The sequence below is a fragment of the Haplochromis burtoni genome, unplaced genomic scaffold (assembly GCF_018398535.1).
Source record: "Haplochromis burtoni strain Fernald_Lab_line unplaced genomic scaffold, NCSU_Asbu1 Contig_343, whole genome shotgun sequence".
Taxonomy (NCBI): domain Eukaryota; kingdom Metazoa; phylum Chordata; class Actinopteri; order Cichliformes; family Cichlidae; genus Haplochromis; species Haplochromis burtoni.
The window spans coordinates 317,748-342,905 of NW_024582704.1; the positions used below are offsets into that span (position 1 = coordinate 317,748).

General features: G+C 41.3%; 2 protein-coding genes across 9 annotated transcripts in view; both read right to left on the reverse strand.

Moving 5' to 3' along the window:
• Nucleotides 1–1,225: 1,225 nt before the first annotated feature.
• On the reverse strand, nucleotides 1,226–8,186 carry scamp2l (secretory carrier membrane protein 2, like). Its single transcript, XM_005942501.3, has 9 exons — nucleotides 6,233–8,186; nucleotides 5,378–5,455; nucleotides 5,164–5,250; nucleotides 4,235–4,367; nucleotides 4,018–4,146; nucleotides 3,433–3,592; nucleotides 3,143–3,244; nucleotides 2,559–2,676; nucleotides 1,226–1,740 (listed from the first exon to the last, which is right to left on the reverse strand). Exons 1-9 carry the CDS (start codon nucleotides 6,287–6,289, stop codon nucleotides 1,588–1,590), a joined length of 1,017 nt encoding a protein of 338 aa, XP_005942563.1. The 5' UTR covers nucleotides 6,290–8,186; the 3' UTR covers nucleotides 1,226–1,587.
• Nucleotides 8,187–9,663: 1,477 nt separating this feature from the next.
• Nucleotides 9,664–25,158, reverse strand: part of myo9aa (myosin IXAa) — a 100,514-nt gene continuing 85,019 nt past the window's right edge. For 5 of the 8 annotated variants that reach the window (XM_005942494.2, XM_005942498.3, XM_005942499.3 and 2 more), the window contains 23 exons: nucleotides 23,942–24,064; nucleotides 23,272–23,421; nucleotides 22,527–22,837; nucleotides 20,434–22,110; nucleotides 20,042–20,141; nucleotides 19,618–19,833; nucleotides 18,646–18,743; nucleotides 18,251–18,387; nucleotides 17,822–18,045; nucleotides 17,562–17,678; nucleotides 17,262–17,450; nucleotides 17,045–17,095; nucleotides 16,785–16,896; nucleotides 15,562–15,623; nucleotides 15,119–15,311; nucleotides 14,875–15,003; nucleotides 14,618–14,723; nucleotides 14,405–14,536; nucleotides 13,295–13,418; nucleotides 12,031–12,051; nucleotides 11,662–11,870; nucleotides 11,396–11,538; nucleotides 9,664–11,291 (listed from right to left, as the gene is read on the reverse strand). In XM_005942494.2, the coding sequence (XP_005942556.1) occupies nucleotides 10,804–11,291; nucleotides 11,396–11,538; nucleotides 11,662–11,870; nucleotides 12,031–12,051; nucleotides 13,295–13,418; nucleotides 14,405–14,536; nucleotides 14,618–14,723; nucleotides 14,875–15,003; nucleotides 15,119–15,311; nucleotides 15,562–15,623; nucleotides 16,785–16,896; nucleotides 17,045–17,095; nucleotides 17,262–17,450; nucleotides 17,562–17,678; nucleotides 17,822–18,045; nucleotides 18,251–18,387; nucleotides 18,646–18,743; nucleotides 19,618–19,833; nucleotides 20,042–20,141; nucleotides 20,434–22,110; nucleotides 22,527–22,837; nucleotides 23,272–23,421; nucleotides 23,942–24,064 (5,112 nt within the window). In that variant the 3' untranslated portion in view covers nucleotides 9,664–10,803. The remainder of the gene's footprint in view (nucleotides 11,292–11,395; nucleotides 11,539–11,661; nucleotides 11,871–12,030; nucleotides 12,052–13,294; nucleotides 13,419–14,404; nucleotides 14,537–14,617; nucleotides 14,724–14,874; nucleotides 15,004–15,118; nucleotides 15,312–15,561; nucleotides 15,624–16,784; nucleotides 16,897–17,044; nucleotides 17,096–17,261; nucleotides 17,451–17,561; nucleotides 17,679–17,821; nucleotides 18,046–18,250; nucleotides 18,388–18,645; nucleotides 18,744–19,617; nucleotides 19,834–20,041; nucleotides 20,142–20,433; nucleotides 22,111–22,526; nucleotides 22,838–23,271; nucleotides 23,422–23,941; nucleotides 24,065–25,158) is intronic. The other 3 variants (XM_005942496.3, XM_005942500.3, XM_005942497.3) reach the window with 3 other exon arrangements.

Sequence of the window (25,158 nt, forward strand, 5' to 3'; positions counted from 1 at the left end):
GTCTTGAACGTGAATGGTCACACAAAGATTTGTATGTTACTTCTGTTTAAAGGCACTGAGGTACAAACATCAGATTGGGAGTATACAGTGTTTATATACTTTTTACACACACACACACACACACACACACACACACACACACACACACACACACACACACACACACACATAGAGACAACTTGTGTGCAGACAAGTAGTTTCACACACAGAGGAGGTAGTAGAAACATCCTAAAATTACAAGGTGCAGACAGGAAAAAACGTAAAACTACCATGGGCACAAAGTCAAAAATATTGTTCTTTCTACTCATTAATGCACTTTTCATGTAAATACATTCAAATTCTATACTTCCAGTAACTTTACATTAATAAACCAGTACCTCCCCCCCCCTTTCATTTTTAATCACAGCAAGTCTCTGTATTATGCCAAGTTTTCTTAACATGAATTAAAAGGTAACATCTTCATTTGCTTCAAGAACAGCTTTAAGCCTCACTTCATTAAAAAGAAATATCAGTAAGCAGATAAAACAGTACAAATGACCTCTTTATCCCATCACCTTCATTAATCAGCAGCTCATCCTGTTGTCATATACACATCAAAACATCAAATTTGGAGATCAACGTTTAAACTGCACAGTAATGTAACAGTATGCATTTATTATCATTTATACTTTTACAGGACATCCACTGTGCATAAAGTGTATTATCGGTATTAATGCACTTATAGTCAGGACAGTTATCCTGCAAGGTTCTGTATGCTGCTGTAATGTGAAAAACATTTTGTAGATCCATTGTTCACAGATGGGGGGGGGAAAAAACAAAAAAAACCATTCTCGTGTCAAGTGAGAATCCAACCTTGGACAAAGAGTATATTTCAAGCCTCAGTATGTCATTCCTACATTAGCAGGAAAAAATCCTGATACTTTTTACCGGGATCTTTAAGAATTACTGGATTTAAATCAGTGTTTCTTATATTGCAGATCATCTCACATGTATCTCTTTAGTCTACTCTGTTAAATGCTTTCAATAGCGATGCAGTGATGAAATGTTACAATTTTATTTGTGTGGCGGCCTCACCTTGCTCTCTATCTAAACCCCAGCTTCAGATTTCCTACTGGACATTTCTCTAAAGCATAAATGAATATGACATATGCTGATGAGATCTGTGCAGGTCTTTACAAGTTCCATCCATTTTATTTTTGCATTTTATAATCTTTTTTTTTTTTTAAATTAATGTACCATCTCATTAGTTCGTCAATCATCTATGAAGCTCTTTGAATTGCACTGTCCTTCATCAAAGGTGCTATACAAATAAAGTTTAACTGAGGGTAGGTTCCTATTCTTGGAAGATGACTTTATGTCTTTAGCTACACATCTTCCTAAATTACACAATCTTTATTATTATTTAGTTTTTTAGTGGACATGGAGAATGGAGACACCCCACTTGGTATATTACTCATAAGTTACTTGCTTTTTGCCCTTTTCCCTAAAAATTCCTTTACACCAACTGCATAATGTTGGGACGTGGGTAGCCCGGTATGCTGGTCAGAAAAGAGAATAGCCAGAGACACAAAACTTGTAGAAATCACACTAATTTTGGCTCCTGCTAAAGGCTCCCTGGGCAGCGGAGGTAGCAGCGGAGGTAGCAGCATTTTGGACAGTTCGGTTGCTCAGGACACCTTGTGAAAACTCCTGCTGGGCCTTGGTGAAGCTGGCACCTGTGTTTCTGTATTTAGAGTGGACCTAGGATGATAGGAAAAGACAGAATATTTTAAACAATGACAGGAGATCAAATGATGAAACAGTGTTTAACCTGCTGGTTCCTGTAAGGTTCGGTCCATGGTTCTTATGTCTACAAAGGAGCTCATGAGTTCAGTTTCATTGATCTGTTAGTGAGGAGGATATCTGAAAATACAATAGATATCTAGTGGAGACTTATGAGCCAAGGAACAGACTTTTTTTTTTTAACGGTTGTTTTTGTTCCCCCCCCTTTTTTTTTTTGCATTAAGATGAAATATTGTGTCCACTTTCTAATTAATTATTGTCTTTAAAAACCAAAAGACACTCCTGGAATTTCTACATGGAGGTAAGTCTGTACAGTAAGTGCATTCAGCACACACACTTGGTTTGAAAATTTCCTCTGAAGCTGTTCAAAGTTTTTGTCACCACCTGATTTTTAGTTTGTCTTTGATGTAGCTTCCAGATATAAATGAGAAAAAAATAACATTTATATATGTACACAGTATAAGTCATCAACAACTGTCAGTGCGCCCCAGGGTGGCTGTGGCTACAATGTAGGCTTGCCATCACCAGTGTGTGAATGTGTGTGTGAATGGGTATGTAAAGCTGGATATGTAAAGCGCTTTGGGGTCCTTAGGGACTAGTAAAGCGCTATATAAATACAGGCCATTTACCATTTTAAAACATGTTTAAAATACTTGGCTTAGGGTTCTTCAGTTCATCAAGATACATTATATTGAATCTGACAGGTTCATAATAAAATAGTAATCAGATTACCTATAAAAATACAATATGTAAACAGAAGTTTTACTTTTGCGTACCATTTTCAGCAGGATGACAGCCAGCACAGAGTTTACAGTGAAAAATCCAGCCACTACCATCATAACCACAGCCACAGCCAGGTTCGTCTTGATGATGGTGATTGATGTTATCCATCCACTGTCAAAACCAGAAACATGCAAGAGGAAAAAAGGTGTAATTTCACATTTTCTCTGTAATTATTATAGTACACTGAAATTCTTTTTTTTGTGGATTAAAGAGAAATACACAAACAACCAGATACCAAATGTAAAGCATGAAGTTTGTAAAAATGACACATGGAAACCTGAGGAGCTTTATACATGATAGAAAAGAACTCCCAAAATAAAAGTTACACACACTTACAAAGCAGCAACCCAGATTTATTAGGGCAGCAGGAATCTGTCAAAGAAATGCAATAGAGGAGAGACAGGAGAAGAATTCACACACAAACACGTGTGAATGAAGAGATGTGGTGGTCCATGCACACTGAATGTATCCCAAAGCAGCATGCACATTCATACAATGAAAAACAGAATCTTGGTGCACTTCCACCACACGTTCAGGTAGTGTAGGAAAAAAGAAAAAGTAAATAAATCCCACTGACCTGTTGCCCCAATGGGGAATCCCCACAGTTTGGATAATGTAAACTGCCACTTGGAAGAAGAAGACGAAAAAGAAGAAAAAGAAGCTGAAAGAGCTGTCAGACCTATGGAGGGAAAAAAGGGGACACATTATTAATGCGAAGGTGCTCACTGGTTTGCTGACATATTGCACAATAGAGATAATAAGTTTCACAATCGCATGAAGTCATAAAAATGAGTCTGGAGGTCATTTACAGTTTGAAGACTTGTATTAAAGTTCATAAGTGTAAACAATACCAGTGACACAGCATACCTAAAGGCCTTGTAGACCGGCCTGTACCAACAGACGAAGGCCACAGGGGTGAACAGAATGAACCAAAGAATAGCCAGACCAAAGTCAACGCCATAGTTACTGTCAATGGTGAAGCAAGCCAGGCAGGCCAGCACGTTGAGGAAGAGAGTGGCACTGTGGACTGGAGAGGTGCAAAAGAAAACCAGTGACGCAGACATACACTTATAATACAACACTGCTTATAAAAAGCTCCGGTGAACCAAACTCTGTGCACTTTGAAACTAATAGGCATGAATGGTGTCTTTATTATTGTTATTATCATCTCCTTCGTAACAAATTAATTTCCCAAATGTGAGGTAAATAAATTATTTCTCGACGTTTTAGTGCAGCAATTGTGACTTTAAACAATCTAGTATCTTGTAATGGATCAAGTTGATTCATCATGATTCATTTGTAAAGAAAAAAGTAAGAACTTCAGCAAAAGTATGAGTGGAAAGTCTTGATACATATTTAAATTTAGCATGTTAAAAGCTGAGATCTGATGTACTATACCATCCTTTTAGGTCAGTGATTGGCATATAAAATGCTACAATCAGGGGTACATACACATCCAGAGGTAGTACATTCGCTTGCACATCCTGCGGTAGTCCTCGGGGATTTCCTCCTCAAAATTCTGATAAAAGCAGGGCTTTATAGGGAAGAACCTTGGAAGAGGTGGCCAGTTGTTCTCTTTAGCTGACAGGAAAAGATTTAAAAACCTTATTATCATTTAAGACTTAACACATACTCAACACAACTACATCAAATACCTGCAGCCACTTACCTCTGGGGTTCGATGCGCTGCCTGCCTGCCTCCTGTTCTCTAGCTCCTGTTCCTTCCGCTCCAGCTCTGCTGCTTTCCTCTCCAGCTCCTCCTGCTGTTTGATCAGGTTAGCCTGGGCAGCAGCTGCTTTAGCCTGATGTGTGATATCAGACCTGCATCTTAATACTGTCTTCAGCATTGTTGAACACAATTTCCTCATACATGTACTGCACTAAAATAACCATCCAAAGTGCTGCTTTCTTGCAGTGATAAGCTAGATGGTCCCTGCAGTAAAATGTGATGACTTTTGTGGCGGCTCAGGATGTGCACCAGGTTGTCTACCAGCAGGTCGTTGGCTAGATCCTCCACCAATCAAATCTGTGTGCCAAAGTGTCCTTGAGCAAGACATTGAACCTTAAATGAATTACCTGTGATGCACCAATCAGAGTGCAAGTGTGTGGGTGGTAGAGAAGCATTTCTTAGCATTGTTTATGTATGAACTGGACCAGGACTTGGATACAGACTTTCTACTCAGTTGACCACTCAAAGTTCTTTCTACTATACCTCTCATTCATCCAGTCACACACATTTATACATTATTCATGATTAAGTGCTTACTAACATTCTCTCACACACACACACACACGCACACACGCGCACACACACACACACACGCACACACACACGATCCAGTGGATGCATCGGGGGGCACTCAAGGATCAGTATCTTTTCAAAGGAATGCAAATGTGGAGTCAGGGATTGGCCCATCGACCTTCCGATTAGTAGGCGACCACTCAAGCTACAATTGACCAAGTAAAGAAAAATAAATATACTCATTCTTCTCTGCATGGTAGTGTCTTGACTTGCATTTCTTGAAAATGTAACTTAAATCAGTTAATGTTGTCTGATCTCATTATTTAAACACGCTGAAATGCATTCGTCTCACTCACTTTTGGGTTCTGCTCCACAGATGTCTGTAGTACAGCTGGTTGAGAGGGTGCAGCAGAGATAGGGATTGTCGTCCCAGAGTGCTGTCCCTGTAAAAAAAGGTTGAAGCAATATCTCTTTTCAAATATATTTTCATAAAACCAAAGGATTTGGTTCCTGCTGAATATCATATCACACTATGATATGAGCAGTTCCATTAAAGACACAAAGGCTGACCATTTCCGGTGAAGAGAATGGGTTGTAATCCCCGACGTTGTCATTGACTCTGCTGGTGGCTTGTGTGACTGAAGCATCCTGGGAAGAAGAGAAAAAAAAAAAAAAGATCAAACACACTGTAAGGTGTGACACTGAGAATCCATGACTGTTCAGCGTTTATGTGGTGCCAACTGTGGAATTATAGGAGTGTCCCATCCAGTGGAGGAGCAGCACCTGAACACTGAATTTTCTCTCACCAGATTATCTGTTAATAACACTCTTTGCCCTGGACCACATTTGTTTCAGTTAAATTACAGTTTGTGTGTGTGTGTGTGAATAAAGATTAAGCATCCATTTCTTAAGTTAAAATGTCAAAGACGTGTGGATTCATAAGCATTACTTCCTAGGTCTATAAGACATTAAAAAAAAACAAACAAAGAAAAAAAAAACACTGGTCTGTAAAACATAAACAAACAACAACAAAAAATATACAAAGAAACAAAACTATCTATAAAGTTAAAAGCAGCGTCACTGGCTTGCTACTGGGGTTTCTAGTTAATGGTGTCATCTATGAATAGCTTGTAAAAGAGAACTCCCGGTTAATGGCAGGCACCTGTTCTCGGGTCTGCTCACCTGCGCAGGTGAGCTCAGAGCACACTTCCAGCGAATATTCACAGTTTTAACGTAAAAATGTTTATAAGCGCATTGAAACGTGTCACACTTAACAGTGGCGATTCTTAGCCAGGAAATGCTGAGGCCAAACCCAGCAACCAACCAAACAGGTTTTTGTTAGAGCATATCTTTGTATTCACTTTACACCAGAAAACGAAAAGCTTCTGAAACTCGATTCGCGGGCAGAAACCAACCAACACTCACCTGGAAGGGATTTACGTCCATTGGGTCAGCGAAAGGGTTACTGTCGAAACCCGACATTGCGAGAAAAGTTTATATTGCGTAAAATAAACAACGACGGCACCCTTCTCCCCGGCGGCTCTCGCTGGTCCTGCTCCTACTGATGGTGCTGTGCGACGCCGGCGGCACTGCGCATGCGTCGCTTGTGTGGGCCGCGTCACCGAAGGTTGGCCGGAGTCAATTAGCCCTCCTTTATTTTTAGCAGTAATGCGAATTGGTTTCAAATGAGCGGTTCTCGTGACAGTCTGTCCACGCCGATTATGTGTGTGTCGAAATGAGAGCCAGTCTGCGGAGGTAAACGCACAAAGTGAGCTCCTTTTTAAAACTTTCCTCAATGTCCTCGAGGGTTTGAAGTTGCCTTTAGGTGCTGTGGAAATAATAGCTTATTTAAACGACTGAGCAAAATCACGAGTTCACCGGGAAAATAAGAATTACCTGATCTGCTACTGAAAGACAGATTTTTAAAATTGTTTGCTGAACATTGTGGCTCCAGTTTAAAAACAGTACCTACAGTCCAGTACTAACAAGCTTGATAGTCAGCGTTTTATATAATCACCTTTTATTCTCCAGCACAGCCTGAAAAGCTTTCATTTCTTAAAATAATCTTCAGGAATAGTTCTCCAGGCTTCTTGAGGGCCATTCAAAGCTTTTGTTCTGTTCTCTGTCAAGATGACCCCACACTGTTTAAATGGTTTCCTATCCAGGAATGCTTTTTGCAGTGTGGATTTTCATGTTGTAATTTTATGCATTTATTTATTTATTTTTTTGTCTAAACTGTATTGTTGTACATTGACGAGGTGTTACTCATTGTTTTTGTAGGACCGTTGCAAATAAAAAGTAGTCTTCTGGATACATCTGGCATATTCACATTGATATGTTCATTAATATGTGTTGTCCCTTTTTAAAAAAATAAATTAAGCTAAATTTTCAGGGTGTTTGGGGGTGACTAATGCTGAAGAATGAAGCGTCACTAGTCAGATGCTTTTGCAAAATACAGCAGTACTTTTCTGTACTGTTGGATTTTGACAAGATCTCCAGCACCAGCCTCCATCTTATTGTACAGATCGCTGGGCCAGATGTGTCTCTCAGGTTGTATTACTGAATTACCAACCTTACTAAAAAGAAATGGGCCCCCAGCCATACATCTGGATTGGTTTGATAAGAATACATCCATAAACTATATTACCATTACCAAAATCAGCTAATAAAGGATGAAAGAATGCAGGAAACAAAGTATGTAGTACCTGTCCTACTTCAAGAGGAAGACGCTTGAATGGGGTCTTATTTCACTTTCCAGGTGAGAACAGACTGCAAAACTACAAACTGATAAGACCTGTAACATGAAACAGTCCATTTATCCAGTCTCTCTGGATAAATGCTTGTTACAGAATACACTGAACAAATCATCAGATCGATACAAGGATGAGTATAAAGAAAAAATGGTGCCACTTGTCGTCGGTCGTTTACAGAAAGTACAGATACAACTTGGTGCTGAATCTCTGGAAGGCCCCTGCAGGGATGGAGCACCATTTTTCTGACAGATATTTCCTCATTTACAGTTTAATGGTGACAGTCCCCCTGTTTGTGTCATACTTGTGTGAACATCATGGTCACCAGATGTTCCCTGTTGATCATCTCAGTCTTCCATCCTATTTACTTATCTCTTTCCCACAGATTTATTGTAGATGACACTTTAGTCATTGCATCCTTCACAAACAGCCAGTTTATATTTAACTCAATCTGCTGCCAGCCATCTCTCAACAGTGAACCTTCTTTCAAAGGCTCTCCATTCTTTCTTCTTGATAGAATTTGTTTTTAATGCCACAGAGCAGACTGGCTGTTAATTAGACCATACAGCGTTCCTGTGTGGAAGTATCTGTACTTTCCACTCATTTATACAGCTCTGAAATGTGTCACCCAACTATCACAAAAAAAGCCTGTAAAAAAAAAAAAAAAAAAAAAAAAAAGAAGCCATTTTTGCCTTTTGCTTGCAGTGACAAATGGCAAGTACAATAAACAGACAAAATCACACCCCTTAATCTTTGAAATCAAGCTTTCTGTCCCATTGGCACAGGTGTATAAAACCCAGCACCTAGCCATGCAGCCTGTCTTTACAAACTTGTTGTTCTAAAGAGCTCGCTGAATGTGAGTGTTGAGCTGTAATAGGATTCTAACATGTTTGTTTAATGCTTGCTTAGAGAGGCAAGGTCTTTACAGTATAAAGAATTTTGAGGCAACTGTTGTGATTTGGTGCTTTATAAATACAACTGAATTGACTATCCCATGATCTTCTGTAAGTGATGTCTTTACAAAGTGGAAGTGTTTAGGAGTCACACCAACTCATTAATGAAGTGCAGACCAGGTAAAAATCACAGCTTGATCACTGAATGCTGAGGTGCATGGTGTGTAAATTCGCCAACGCTTTGCTGACTCAGGAGCTCCAGACCTTCTGGCATTAACATCAGCACAGAAACTTTGGGCTGGTAGCTTCGTGGCATGGGTTTCCATGGCCGAGCGGGAGTAATATATGAGTGGCTCACTTTTGTGCAAGTGTATCAAGAAATGGTAAAATGCTGTGCAACAATACAAGCAGAAGAGAATCAGAAATATGATAATAAATTAGTAATATTAGTGGTGGAGGTGGTAGAGAAGGTCAACTAATAATTAGAAGGTTGGTGCTTCGATCCCTGGCTGCTCCAGTCTATATGCCAAAGTGTCCTCGGGCCAGACGTTGAATCTCCAAGTTGCTTCTAATCTAGTCACCAGACAGTGAATGTTACGGTAGATAGTGCTAGTGCTTATATTAGTGTTTGAGTGAATAAGACCTGTATTAAGCCTTTTGTGTGCTTAAGTAGAAAAGCGCTATATATGAACCAGTCCAATTAGCATTTTGTAACAGAATAGTAATATTGCAGACATTATGGATTACAACAGCCAACTACTGTGTGCATTCAAGGGTTTTATATTGTTTGTTAGTCTAAACCTGCTAATTGTTCTGGTTTGGATCACATTGTTTTTGCACAGTTAATCCAATCTAACTACCCCTAACTACCTAATGTCAAATTCCCCTACTGGCTCATGCACAACTTGGAATTTCTTTGTCTTTTTCATAGAACACAGTTTGACATGCCACACTGGGGGAAAAAGCAGAATAAAATTATAGATGACTGGATAGCATTAGCTCCTTCAGTTTCAGGGTCATTACATAGCGCATGGCTGACTCACTATCATGAATAATTAGCAGTGGGACTCTAAATGTGCCCCTGTTAGCATTATTGTTATTAAAATGAGTAATTCCCTATTTTAAACACAGGCCTAAAGAAAAGAATTGCACTTATGCAGTTGGACATTTTCAACTAAAACATTCACACATTAATAATGACAAGACACAATGATTTTATGTTCTTGCATGGTTGCTATTGAGCAAATGCTTAAGAGACAGAAGAGAATGGCTTTGGGAGTGGGTAATAATGGATTTCAAGAATAGAATGGCATTTGTTCTCTATACTGTACATATGACCTGTACTGTACATAACAGTTGTATGGCTGTTAAGCGGTGAATGCAGGAATTTTATCACAGATTCCAACATTCCTAAAGAGCTGGGATCCCCTTGGCTGGAATACACACCAGCTGACTTGGTCCCTTTGATGGCTGTATTTCCCTTGTAAGGGGAAAAAGAAAAAAAAAAAAAAGCAGCACAAACTTAAAACACATTAAGTGGGTTTTTTTCTTTTCTGTCTCACACAAACATACAGTCACGCATGAGCTCTCGGCACATGTACACAACAGAAGTGTGGGATCCACTGCCCAAACCCAAACATCTCTGTTCAAGAATCTCAATTTTAAAAAACCAAAAATAAACAAAAAACAAGATAAATATTTGACTTCAACTACCCAGCAGAGGCTGGTGTTCCGGCTTTGTACAGTATTTATACCTGTATATTATATGCTATAAAGAATTTCTGTGACATTAAAATTTTTAAATAAGGGAAAAATTATTTTGTAATAAAGCATCCGCTGCTTACATTTATTGTAAACTCATAAAGCAGCCTATAGTCGTGAGCTTTAAGTTCACTGTAACATCTGCGACGCCTGATGGTGCCTGATTTGTTTTTCTTCTCAATTTCTGTAGTACACTGCTTCAGCTTTCCAGCTCTGTAATATTCCCTGATGCAGTGTTTTCTTCTGCATATTCCAACATTCCCTTTTCTCTGTCCTCCTGCTCAGTTTGTCTCCTCTTGGCGCCGAGTAAAGAGTTGCCAAGACACTGTGAGAGCACGATTGGCAGTTTCATCCACAGAAGAGCCCATCTACTGATTCTTGTTTCTCTTCCAGACAATTCTCCTCCCCGCCTCAGGAGGGGGAAACACTGTACACAGCACTTGGGGAAATTTCTTTGCAGATTTTAAGAATGAAAGGCTAAGCAAGAGTGGTTTGAGGAGTGGAGATCAGTTGCCAGTTTGTCACCTCCCATTGGGAACATGTATGCCTGGCAGGAAGTTGGATAGGGATCGCTTTGGTGTCTCATTGTCCTTCATACCATGAATTCATTACTTCCATATACTACCACAGGCTGTGGCATGTCTGAAGGGTCCCTGCCATGACCACCACCTTCTCTGGAGGGCCTTGGGGCAGTATGTTTGGCTCCCTTAAGTTTCTGCTTACCCTTATCTGGATTGTAAGTGCCTCGGCTGGTAAACTGGGGCCTTTCATCATAAATCACTTCCTGATCTCCGGTAGAGCTGTTGTCTAAGCTGTAGGATGGGGAGGCTATGGGTGGAGTCAGACTCTCGGCCTGTGATGGACCCGAGCTGACACCAGAAGACTTGGACTGGAAACGAAAGCGCCGGGTGGAAGAAGAAGACGATGAAGGATGGAAATGTGATGAGGAGGAGTACGAGGACCCAGTGAAACACGAGTCTACAGAATCCAGAGACGCAGGTTGGCGGCGGAGAACTCTGCGTCGGGGGCTCTTCCCGTCAGATTTCAGAGTCCAGGGCAATGTCAACAAAGGACCTCTCTCTGGAGAAACCCCCACCCAAAAAATGCAAAGAGGTCAATATTTTTTATATGCACACGAAGAATTGTGAATGATAAGGCAGTTTAGAATGATCAGTATGGCATACCAGAGAAGTCAGAAATGGTCTCTTCAGAGTCCACATTAAGGTTTTCAGAGCTGTCAGCTGTACCGATGGAGGCCTCAGACTCCAGGGTCTCATCATCTGATGCTCGTGGCTCCAGAGACAGCATCTCAAAGGTCAACTCCTCCCTGTAGAGACAAGCATCATCCAGAAAAACAAATGAGCTGCGCACAAGTGATGACACACAGCTGGCATCAATGCAACACACAAGCCAGATAATTCAACATTTAAAGCACAGTGAGAATGTTTACTTCTCTTTCTGAAGGCTTTCAATTTCCTCTGTCAGCACCCTCTCTTCCTGCTGCATGGCTGCCTGCTGATGCTCCGGGATGTCAGGTAACGACTCCGCTCCCTCTTCACCGCCGCTCTCTTCTATGGCAGCGTCAGCCATAGGCTGCAGCCGCGGACTAACAGGAGGTGAAGGTATGTGGTAGCTTGGTCGCTGGGAGCGACCTTTTCCCTGAGGAGCAAATCAAGAGTGGACTTTTAATTTTTTAAAATGTTGGTTATCATAAAATGTAAACGCTGTTATATACATTACAGCTCTTTGAGCTGGCAGCTCTTGACTCACACATGCATTGACCAATCGCACCCAGACACAGTTTATGAACAAACTTTACCTTTTTGGCTGCATCTGGTTGCTTTGAGCAAAAGTAATAAGAATCAAAATATCAGCAGTGCCAGGTTCAAAATGGTCGAGCTTAATGTGCAGAAATAATCTGGTAATTCTAGTGACTGAGTGATAGCTACACTTCAGGAGGACACCATCTTGCGCTTCTTTAAAGTTGCAACAATATTACTAATTGCATTATACCATGGGTGTCAAAGCCTGCAGCCTGTGTGCAGGATCCAGTCCACAGAAAGGTTCAATCTCACCCTGTGCATAGATACTGAGAAGGAGTGGAAGGTTTTTCTTTGGACCTACTGTATTTGGCCCCGGGAGGCATTGTGTTGGAAATTGTTAAGAATGAATCACATCATGAGTGGCTATCCAAACTTTGCAAATTCAATCTAAACCAGTATCCTGAATCATCGGTTTTATAGCCTTCAACCTTGGGATCATGAGTTATTTTATTTTCAGTTTCACAAAGAAACTGACCCACAATGTGCTAATTGCTATTTGCTGTATTACACTAAAGCCGGACTGACATTTTATAAATGGGAAGAAAAAAAAAATCACATGTGAGTGAGTTCTTTTATTTTAATAGGTTATACAATGGTCAGCATGTGTTCAAATTTCCTGAACATGGTTCATTAACTAAAATGACTCTGACACCCCTGCGTTACACTAAAATGGCACTTCGTTGGGGAATGAAAGTCTTCCAACCCATCGAAGAAGAGAAGCCAGAAGAAAAAAAACAATGATGACCTATGTCCACAATTTATGTAGACAGTTTCCTAAAAAGCCTTTATGCTGAATGCCCTGAAAACATTCTATTAACATACAGCGATAAAGTAAATCTAATTATGAGATTTAATTGCATCCACGTGAGATGGTAATAGAACACAATATGGCAAGAAGAACAACAACAAAACAGACTCAGTGCCGTGATGACTCGTGCTTGATGGATGGATGACAGATGTTTATATCTCAACATATACTGGATACAGTGTTCTGTACACCACAACACTGGATGATTCTTTGGGGATGCAAACCATGGTGTGTGTTTACATACCATAATGTGTGCTATGCACATAAATCTAACAGCTATTAGTACTGGTCTCTGGGTAAAGGAAAAGACATGTTAGGGAGGAGAGAAGCAGGTTATAAAGGAGGAAATCATGGCAGGTCAAGCAGTGAAGGAGTAAAGGTTAGGTAGATTTACAGTAGTAATGAGTCATTTCTCTGATAACCGTGGGCCTGGTCATGCTGATTGAGCTTACCATTGACCGTCGGATATGCGTCAGTTTGGACTTGGCTTTATTCTCAGCAAACTCCAGAGTGCTGATGTCCTTTAGTCTCACTTTGTACTTATTCATCTGTTCACAGATAATAAGTTCTACGCACCTATGAAGAGGCAGCAAGAGACAAACTTCAGTTACTGGAAATTTCAAACAGTGCTGCAAAACGATAACTTCATATAAAAAGGTATATAACATTCCTCTCCATGCAGTTTTTTTCCCCCCCATACAGTACAATATATGGCATTTCTCTTCGCTTGGGTTACTGATTTCTATGGTTTTCTGTCAAGAAAGTAAATTAAATCTCTCAAGCCACTAACTCTATCCACCATTAGCGAGGAAATCTGCAGCAAAGCAGGCCAAACGCAATTCAAATCAATCCAACTTTATTTATATATTATTATATATATTTATATAGTATTAAACTATAACTCATTTCCAAATACACATATATCAAAGCAAACATTTGGAGACAGCACTGAGGAAAAACAGACCGTATTGAACTGATATGAAGCAACAATGCTGTTCTGTTACTAAGTAATGACTAAAATCACCACAGCTGACCTCTGTTCTGACTGCTTGTTCCTTTGTAACCTTCCCCACTTTCTTCTCTCATCAGTACTGGAGCCAGACTATTTTTATATATATTATTTATATTCTAAATAAAACTGATTCTTCAGTTTTATCAATCAATCATTCTTATTAAGACCATAAGAAAAAAGGAATCTGGAATGTTTGCAAACTTTATTCTTTTCATTAATGCTGTTATTTAAATGGGTGGTTATGCTATTAAAATGTGTGTCAATGGCCATAACTCCGCTTCTGAGTATGTGTTGATCCCCTTCAGAGGCTTTGTTATTGTTTGTGTGGTACAGCCAGGTGTGGTTTATAATGGAAATGGCCACCCTTGGCCACCCATTGGGTCCACAGCTGCGTCCCAGTCATAGAAAGGCATACCAGTGTGGTTTTTCATGCTTAACTTTACTGTTCCGATATGAAACAGATTAAGTCAACATCAGTTTTCCTTTACCAAGATCTATTACCTTAGACAAAGGCAGTGAATTGTTTGACAGACATTAGACATAGCCTTACGCTGTTGTCTTGTTGATGTCCTGGACGCTCTGCAGTGGGTCAGTGGTGTCAGGACAGCGAAGGATGCAAGGAGCAAAAACTATAGCCAAGGCATTAGGTGACATACGATTTGTCTCTTCTTCCAAAGCAATCCTAAAAGAATGAATTCTGCGTTTTACTTGTCTATCAAGAAGGAACTAAATCATCTTCACATATTAAGGAAAAAGCTGTTACCTGACCAGATGAAATATGAGGCGTTCCAGAGTGTTTAGATGAGTTCTGCTTAGCTGGTCAATAACTGAATACACACCTCTGGTCATTTCCTTTTTATCCTGCAAACCTGTGGATTAATATCCCACACAAGAACTCACTTTTTACTATTGCAGCAAACCAATACACATACATTCTGATGTCTGCAGAATATGTGTGGCCAAATTCTCAAGTGCAATTCAACTGAACCACAGCAATAGTCGGCATATGCGACCACTCACCCATGACACGTATGAATTCGTCATACAGCTCAAATGTCATCAGAGGATTAGGCAGGTCTCTCAGCCACTGCTTGAAAACACTAGCAATAACGTGGATGTTGTAGTCGTCCAGATTCATGTTCTCCACATCTGTGGGACCACAAAGACAATGCAGACACAAAACGCAGACACTGAGTAATTGCAAGCAGCTTTTTAAAGCCAGCTAGCACCGTTCACCTGCTCACTGAGTTGCAGCCAAGTTTACCTGTATCAAGTCCCAGCTTGAGCTCCTTAATTTTATTGGTGGAACCAGATTTGCGGTAAATTCCCTCAGTGTAGAGGCCGTGCATCTCAATGTAGTTGATAAGCTTCTCCACTACCAGAGGCACTGTTCTCTCATCGTTAGTCAGGCGAGAAACTTCTACTCCAAACTGTCTGGAGGACAGCTCTGGATCGAACTATTCAGACACAACCATAATATGCTCTTATAAAAACACACATATGACACATGCCTTCACACCATTCAGAGTTCATCCAAAACTAATGTTATAGTTTAAATATCATTAATTCAGCAAACTAAGTACAGTCTTTAACAATTTTCATAAGATCAAAAAGTAGAAATAACACTAACTACTGTACATAAACCCACAACAACACAATTACTGTCATGGGACATCACTGCGACGGTGCACAATATGGCCGACTCACCTTCTTACTGCATTTGGTGGTCGTCTTCTGGCAGCACTTTCTGTGGCAGGCATACCGGCACACTGGATAGACACAGCCATAGAGATCAAACACATCATTTCCATTATCCACAGAAAGACAGTGCCTCCTCATTATTCAGCAGAAGTTGTAAGAAAAGGTTAAAAAAAAAACCATAAAAAATTCAGCACATGAGAAACCAAAGCAGTGTTGGCTGGCACGAAGAAAACATCCTGTGTGACTAAAGGGCAAAATTGTGTGGAGAAATCTCTGGAGACACGGAGCCGCAGACCCCATGAGTCCAGTTGAAAACAATCTGATTAGGGCCGAGGAGGGAGAGAAGGGAGGGGCTCTATCTCTGAGGCCAGACTGAGCACAGCTCGGCCACAGAAGGGGTGTGTGTGTGTGTGTGTGTCCGCGCAAAACTTCATGTGAACATCCACGTGAAGCACAGATGTGTGTCTGTGCGCATTTGCGGTCATGAAAAAGTTAATTCTTTTATATCATATTAATTAAATTAGTTGGATTATGTAACTGATACGCTGGCATTCCCATTGCTATCTTGACCTATCTGGTTTGCATAGTCACAGGAACTTGATTACTTTTGGGGGGAAGCAAGCTCACATAAGCAATTAAAGGTTTACGTTTATGTGTAGAATGAAGGTCATGGTTAGGCTGAGGCCAAGTCTCTATGAAACATATAAAAGTGAAAGTCTAATGCCCTCTGCTATGGAACCAACAGTATGTGTGTCCGTGTATGGAGCACACTGACATCAGTGTTAAGGACATTTCAATTATTTGGTCTTTCCACCACTCTGGGAATTTTTAGTCTTTAACTTCACTCAGCAAGAACCTCGGACAACCTCAACAAGCTCGACTTTATCTGCACCGTTTCCATCAGAGGATGTTTTAAAGGAGTACATCTGGGATTTGCTTCATTATGGTTCAGTTAACTATTAAAAGTGTTATAATTAGTTCATTTTAAAACTACTGATGTTCCTCCATCAGAGGGACTACTCTTCATGTGACAATGCAAATTACAGCATCACATATATTTTACAAAGCAGCACATCCAAGATTAAAACCTTTTTTTGATTATTAATTTTCTGTCACAAACATTTTTGTGCTAGCACGCTCCACATTCAGTGGCCTTCGAAGCGTCCACTTTTCCTGGCTGTATTACACTCAGGGGTTCTTTAGCTGTGACACTGTGCGTGCATACTCACATTTGCACACACAGGCCCGGTCCATCATCCAGATGAGCGACGAGCAATATTCACAGTATGTGGGGATGCTGTACTGGGTGGACTTGAAGATGTGGCCGTTATGCTCCTCCACCTGCAGGGGGCAGCAGAGCACAGGTTCATTTGAGTTTGCGTTCATATATTTTATATTGTTTAAGTGCACTTTTTTCTGATTACATCACAATTTTTTGCAATGATTGTGAGCATGCCCTTAATGTTGACGAGGATAAAGGCAAATTTACATTGTCTGTGTCCTTCTTCCTTCGTTTCTTGCGTTCAGGTTTTGGCAATGGCTGCAGTTAAGAAAAAAAAAAAAAGAAAGAAAAAGACAAATGACAATAAGACAGATATTTTACTTCTTATTATATTTTATTATCAATAAATAGCACCCAGTAGTTTTTTGTAAATATAAATTATTTGTGTGCCTATTCACCTGTACAGTGAGAAGAGTGTCATTACCTTACTGAGTGCACAGTGTGCAGGTTTGTACTCAATCATGAACTCGTCCAGGAAAATCTTAAAGGTGTTCCCCCACACTTTGACAGGAGACTCCCTCCAGTCCCTCTGCTCCTGTCGCATTATCTTCTCCAAGATTTGCTCAAACAGTGCATGAAGGTCTTTGTAGCGGATACTCTTACCATCATCCATCTAGGGAGGAGTCACAGGAAGAGTGCACTATTTATCTTTCTAGTCTGGGAACATGTGACTTTTCAGTTTGAATGGTTATATTCAAATATAAAAAGCCTTCAGAGGATTTACTGCGAGTGCTGTGGAGTAGGAGTTGAAGATATTAAGACGAAATTCCTTCAGAGCCTTTTTAAACACGATGTCCACCAAGGTGTCCTTTTTACTGTCCTCTGCATCCAAGTCGTTGATCTAAAACATGACACCAACATAGCATGATCATAAACGACACTGGACTAATACCTGATGTGCAGTTCAAATATAAAGAATCAAAACTCTGATACTCAAGTTCATCTTCGAGCTCTACGTAATGCAGATGGCATATATTGCTGTACCTTCTTCACAAGGAAGTCGTTCATGCTCCTGTAGTCGCCGATGGAGGTCAGTATCTGCAGCGTGTCATTCTGCCGCTGGGCAGACTCCAGAGCCACGCTGCTGATCTTCACACTACGCCTCCGCTTTACCTTGGGAGATGGCTCCCTGTTCTCTTTCGAGTCTCTAAATGACTGATTTAAGGTCAGATCAGGACTGCATGGCGGCGACATGTTTTCCTGACCTGCTACAAGGAAGAGAACTCCAATCAGTGACGCTTCAGAGGCAACAATATTATTTTTATTCAATATATTTAAACCAATTACATTTATTTAGTAAAAAGCTTTTCAGCATCTATTATCTCCTACTCAACAACTTTCAGTTCTTAAAAGACAAAAAAAAATAATAACAGTATATCTGAAATGGATACATTTTACTCTTGGAAATCACACCTTCTCCAAGCAGAGGACCAGTGTCTCCAGTGTCTCCATCCAAGGCCTCAGCCCCACAGATCAGCTTTTCTCTGGAAGTCTTCTTATCCCCGTACTTGCTCTTGCCCCAAAAACGCGGCCCAAGAATCTTACGACTCCTAGTCGAAAGGAAACAGAAGTGACAAGCAAATGAAAAAGTCTCAAAAGCCCAAATCATACAAAAACAAAAATCGTGTCAATGACAAGACATGGCTGTATGCAGAAGACTCTTTTCTGAAGGTAATAGCACTATGTGATACAATCGATGTGTATATATGTTATTTTGCTCATGTTTTTATATGGTTTTATATAGTTATGCTTTTCTTTTGTGTGCATTTTCCTATTTTTTGCTAGAAATGCAAAGTTGAAGAGCAAACCTTCCATCTTGTGAATTTTTACGTAGCGAGTCCTCTTTGACCAAATCGCCTGATGACATGGTTTTGTGTAGCTTCTTTTTCTCCTCGGAGCTTGCAGGCTGAAACAACATCGGGACAGGTAACATTTTTAAGACAAAATGAGAAGAAGAAAAAAAGAGATTCCATTTGTTCAAGTATGATTATGAGCTGAAGGCAAAAATGAGCCACTAGATGGCAGCACCACATCACTGGTGCTGCACTGGCTGAAATTACATTTTGCCAAACATGATGTAAAAAAGGTATAACACAAATACTAAAGCACAAGGCTTGTAATATAGAGTTGAAAACAAATAATACAGTTCAGTTTTTTTGTAGTTGAGGAGAATAAGAGTTTAAGTGATGGGAAAAAAAAATCAAGACCATATTTTTCTTTTATGATTTTCAAGGTTTGGCTAGTGGCTGGTGTTATCTGCTAAGAGAAAGAAGAATCAGGTGACATGCAAATCTTACTACCAAGGAAGGAACTGTGAGAGAAAATGAAGCCAAATTATGTTAGAAAAGCATCTATGTTAAAAAGCTTCATGTTTCAGGAAGAACACGTTTCAAAAGGTCTCCTGCATCGTGATGCATAAATCCAGATTCACACTCACTGCTGATTTCTAGAGCGGTTATCAAATGTAGTAGTAGATTCAAAGTTGTGATGTGCTTAAATTCACGTCTTTAAAAGCTGACATGAATATTACACATTACCCGAAACATAAAATCCAAAATGATCTCAAGGCAGGTATTCCAATATCCCTTTGAAATACCTGCCAGAAAACTTGTTAATTTTTTTAAAAACTTATTATTGAGAAAAGAGAAATTTATTGGAGCTCATATTGATTCAGAGGTGTGATGCAGACCTATGCTCTCTCTGCTGAGTGGGTTAGAAAGAGAAGCCACGCTTATAAGAACTTAGAGAGGGCCACTTGTGGCTTGGATGGCGCCTGTTACCATGTCTGAGTCACTGAAACAGGACTCTCTTAGGCATGTCTCCGTGGAGCTCTGTTTGGAGTGGGGTAGAGTGTAATGACGGGGGCTGTGGAGGCTGTCGCCATCATAGTCCTCCTCGTCTGAATCGCCCCCAACTGAGAGAAAGGGGGTGCGGGTGAGGAAGTCGGAGCGGGTCCGTGCCATTCTGGCTTTCTTTTTTTGGCCTGCTCTGCCAACCTGGAGTTTACCAGAAGTGATAACAGCATGTTTTAATGGAGCCTTTAATAACCTGAGCTTCAGTGCATCGTGGTCCTCATGTTGGTGTGCTGCGCTATGCTTAGCTGAGCTATCCTGCCAAGATTCATTCGTTCACAATACAAAACTGCACTCCTGAAAATATGCAAACACACGTCAAACAAAATGCTCATTTTAAAAAATTGCTTACATCCCGCGCTTTTGTTCCCTTAGACGATTTGGGCACAGACGTTGGTTCCTCTTTGGAGATGGCAGCTTGTGTGTCTTTAGTGACAGTATCAGTGGCAAACCTGATGGGAAAAAACATAAGCACAGAAAATTTCATCAATGTAGTGAATCTATTAAGTAATAAGCATGAACAAATGTGTCATGCTTATTACTTAATAGAGGTAGAGAACTCCATAGTATGGAAGAAAAATTAAAGACACTCTTCTGTTGCTTCGGAGTCATTTGAAACATCCCAAAATGTATGTTTATTTGGAGAAACGAGACAAGCTCTGTGAAAAGTCCCAGCCTCCACCTCAAATCTGCTATTGTAGTACAAAAAATAAAAATGCATAAATTGTTTAATTTGGTACTCACTTTGCAAATGTCACTTTGTCATTTGGAGAGAAGAAGATGCTGCCAGGCTTATCTCTCATACCAACAGCAGTGCCTTGATCGCTTGGTGGCTTCTTGGCAGTTGCTCTCTCTTTAATTCCTCCCCTGTCTCTGGACTCTAGTGTGAGTTTGGGTGCCCAGCCCTCGGGAACTGGCTTATTCTCCATGTGAATTTTTGTAGGAGGAGAAGCAGGTGGTGGAGGCTGCTGGGGTTGAGGAACAGTGGAGTCTGACAGCGTCCTGGTATGAGGAACCTCCCCTGCTGCTCTCTGAACCAGCACCGAAATGGGTCTGAGGGGCTTCCTGGAGGCTGCGGTTCCACTGACATCTTGTCCGCTCTGTCGACTCTGCTCTATCTTGAGCAGAGCCTCGTCTTTTTGTTTCTCAAACATATCTCTTTCATACTGAGCAAAGTAGAGACGCTGCTTCTCCAGCACTTCCTTCTGACGTCTTATCTGCTCCATCATCTCCTTTTCATTCTGCTGCTGCTGATTACGCTGCCTTTCCTCCTTCTCCTCGTTCAGGCGCACCAGCTTCTCTATGACAGCCTGGTCCGCTTGAGGCACTGAGGTGGGAGCAGGGACGGCAGGTCTGTCTGGTTTCTTTGATGCAGGTGTTAAGTCGCCCGTCTGGGCTGTAGAATCTCGAACTTCTACAGAGGGGCGGACAGCGTTACTCAGCTCCTCACTTAGTGGTATTTCTTTCTGCATACTGATGACCACCACCACTGGGCGCCGTGTTGACTCTCTTCTGTTGATGACGGATGTGGCTGTGGAGACGGCTGCATCTTTGCTTTGTTGAGATTCTGCAGCAGAATGGGAGATTACTGCGCTGCCCTCACCAGCAGGGACATAAAAGGTTGGGAGGTAGTCGACTTTGGGCGGATCTACATGGGCGGGGTCCGTTTTGATCGGGCTGCCTTGGTGGGCAACAGTATCAGAAAGCTCTGTCCTGTATGGTTCCGCTGGCTTGGGGCTTGTTGAAACAACATCCACCTTAGGGTCTGAAACTGGAGAAACTGGCGGGAGAGGGGAGAAGGGGTCCTCAATGTCTGTCACCTCTTCTCTGGCCTTTGGTGGCTCCTCATCCATCATGAGAAGCTCAAAGCTGCCTTTGGAGCTCTGGCTGTCAGGTGTGCCTTGGGGTGAAAGCAGAGGTGGGCTTGCAGGAGGCACCAGCTCAGGAGGCACCAGCTCAAGAGACCAGCGCCGGTCTTCGCACGGGGACGCTGCTCCGCCGCTATTTGCCCGCACTTTGAGAAGCTCCAGGCTGAACTGGGCCTGCTCCAACTCTCTCATCCGCCGGCTCTCTCTCTTGGCCCGGGTGGTTCTCTGGCTAGGTTCATCTGCAGTCCTAGCCCTTTCTCGCACCGTCACAGAGGGTGCTGGTACTGAAGTTGCTGCTTCAGTTTGTGTTTTGGAGGGGCTCTCTTTTGTCGCAGCATCTTCTCCTCCTGCCTCCTTAACCACCTCCTGGAGGCTCTTTTCTCGTTGTTCGTAGGAACGATCCTCCCAAGTGCTGAGGTCCAGTCCCATAATTATTTCTTGTGGCTCCTCCTCCTCGTCTTGCGAGAGGCTCACCTGGCCATTCTGGAGCTGAAGGAGCTGTTCCTGCTGCTCCCTTTTCGCCCTGAGTTTCTGCTCTCTTAGTTTCTTGAAGCTGACAATCAGGAAAGTATTACTGTGTTAACGTAAATTAAACATCTAACATCTTTCATCACTCTTTGTACAAGTAAAGTTACTGATGACAAATTTGATCTAGCTCGAACATTCAGCGGTGTCGGAGTCTCATACACAAATTCTGAGCTCACAGCAGCTCAGCTGTAGAGCTGCTTTGGGACGGATTGCTTGCGTAATTCTATGCTGTTACATGTACCAAGCCTAGCCTGAACAATGCCCAAATACATGGCAGGAGCAGTGTGCAAAGATTAATCTGGTTTTTAACCAGCTTTAGAGGGGGGGAGAAAAAAAAATAAAAATCACACAGTCATCTACTCTTAGAAGCTATTTTCAGAGTATTGACCCTTTTAAAATGCTTATATACCTCAAGTTTCTATAAACAGGTGCATGGCTTACCTTCGCCTGGTGAGGAAGCCTTTGCAAACTGCCTGTAGTTGTATCACAGCAGCATACAGGCGCAAGTCGGCTTCTCTGGCTCGGTGACAGCGCCAGGCTGCCTGAATGACCAGAGCTGCCGTGCAGCGCCGACGGAGCCAGAACCTCCATGCCCTCTGTAGCACCAGAGCAGCCGCCCTCCACAGCCTGAACCTCTGACGATCTCTGTAACCTCGCCAGTGTTTCTGCAGACACAAAGCTGCCCCCTCCTGGACACTGAGGTCATCGTTGTCCTCCTCTTCGTCTATGGACCGGACAGAGCGCCACCATCTCTGTAATGAAAACATCTTTCATGCTCATCGAAGACAACTAATCCAATAATGTACAAGCACCTTCGTTCAAAGTGGACTTCGATTTTTTTTCTTTTTAACTGAGAGTGTAAAATGAAGGAAATTACAATAGTTGGCATAAGGAGGTGGCTGACAATATCATCTGTGAGTGAGGTGTTCTTCCACGTACGTTCATATTCTTTTTGCAAACTTTGCACTGTACTTAACACATTATTACATAGAACAAAGAGGACAATGGGCTGTGATTCATTTTCAGTTACAATACACAGACCCTTTTGCCTGATATAGGCATAAAATTAAACAAAACAAAATTAAAAATCTCACAAATTCTATAGTAAGAACTCAGACATAAGGAAATGACTGATGCAAAGTAGATGGAGATGAAAGGAGTGATGGGGAAGAGCGCTGTACTATACCTGGATGCAGACCGCTGCTTCTCTCATCCGGACAAACTGCTTCCTCTCCAGCTGGGCTCTGAATCGCCGCTGCAGCATGACGATGAGTCTCAGAACTTCCTTGTGGAGGAAGGCCTGCAGCTGCTGACGCTCAGCCTCCCGCAGAAACACCTGAGGGGAGGAGCCGTGATGGAGTCAGTACAGGGCATCCACACTTATTGAGACAAAACTTAAAAAAAAAAAAAATCAATTACAAGCAAACACACATGCTTCAGAAAGCCTTGGATGCATATGTGGTCACAAGAATGTCAAGAATGACCCTCTAATTATATAGACACCATCCCAGAAACATGCACTCCTCTATCATGCCCCATTCATACCCTAGACAAAAATACCAAATATGTGACACTCATATTTCTTTTTTTAAATCCTCATTAAAGAGGATTCTTTAATGAGTTTATCCCAACTCCCCATCCGTAATGTCCTTGACCAGTCACGGTTTTCCTTGTATTTAACTGTTAAAAAAAACTAAAGAAATCAGTTGAAACAATGTAAAAACCTCACATTTTTTTCAGTGAATGACTCTCATATCATGGATACGTACACAGAAAATGTAACACACATCAGAAATAGCCTCGACAGTTTTTAAGCTGATATAAAAGATCTGGAGAAAAGAAGGGAGAAGGATTACCTTTGTCTTTCCAACTTGATATCCGTCTGCTTTTAGGTCTAGCTGGTCCAGGCACTGCTGGATGCCCTCTCTGGTAGCACTGGTGCCCTCTGGAAGCAGCACACTGAAGTGGTGGACAAAGTCCTATCAAAGAAACAAGGACAGATATTAATGAGATGCATCCCACAGCTCTGTTATGTTCTGGATTTTAATTTTTTAAAAGTCACAAGATTCCTGTACAGAGATGTTTCACTTTAGTGGGGATTAATTTAAAATATGTCTCCAGACTGAAACGAGACACTCTTCTTACAGGAACAGCAACATTTTAAAAAATGCTGTCGAGCATCATGTGGTTTCAGGTGAAAATCCATGTCATCCGTAGTTAAGCTCAAACATCATGGTATAAATATGCTGAACTCCCACTCTTCAAACTGAGGTTCATTGTCTGAAGTCAATACAGTCTGCACCCTGGGCTGTAGGGGGTTGACAGGGAAACAGATGCTGTGTTTATACAATTACAAGCACGGGGAGTGTTTCGGAAAGCAGGGGACAAAGTAGAGCCTCTGTTCTGAACAGCAGAGTCCTCCAAAATGATCCCATGCTCAAGATATTTCTAATTACAGCTGACTGCAGCACTCAATATGTTTGGGAGAATTTTTGGTAAATGACCAACTCTGATGCTAAAATTATCAAAGTGAGGTCATCGAAATACCAGCTCACTGGTATTATAAACCAAATGTTAGACTTAAAGCCATAATGATATGTACATATAGAAAGTAAGCTGTTTTTATAGTAGCATTACAAATTTTATTGGAGATTTTATTTCGCATTGATTGAAGAGCTAGTTGGTAGGGTAAAGGTTAAAACTATAACTATATGCATCCAAGAAATAAAAATAAAAGTTGAGCTACTTGATTAGAAATTCATACATCTGTGGGACCTGGGTGGCACTGCATTAAAAACATGGAAATCACTGCATGGACTCAAGAACATGTCCAGAAACAGGTCACAGTGCCATTCACAAAGCTGAGCAAAGCTCTGCCATGGAGAGAAGCCATATGTGAGCATGATCTAGAAAACCTGTCGTCTTCTCTGGGTTAAAGTTCATCTGGGGCAAAGTGGAAAACTGTTCATTTACAGACTGCTGTTAGAAGAAGAGGGGATGCTGCACATTGGTAACCGTGGCGTGTCCAAGCCTTTTTGAGAAGAGTTGCTCCCATCAAATTCAAAATTATCTC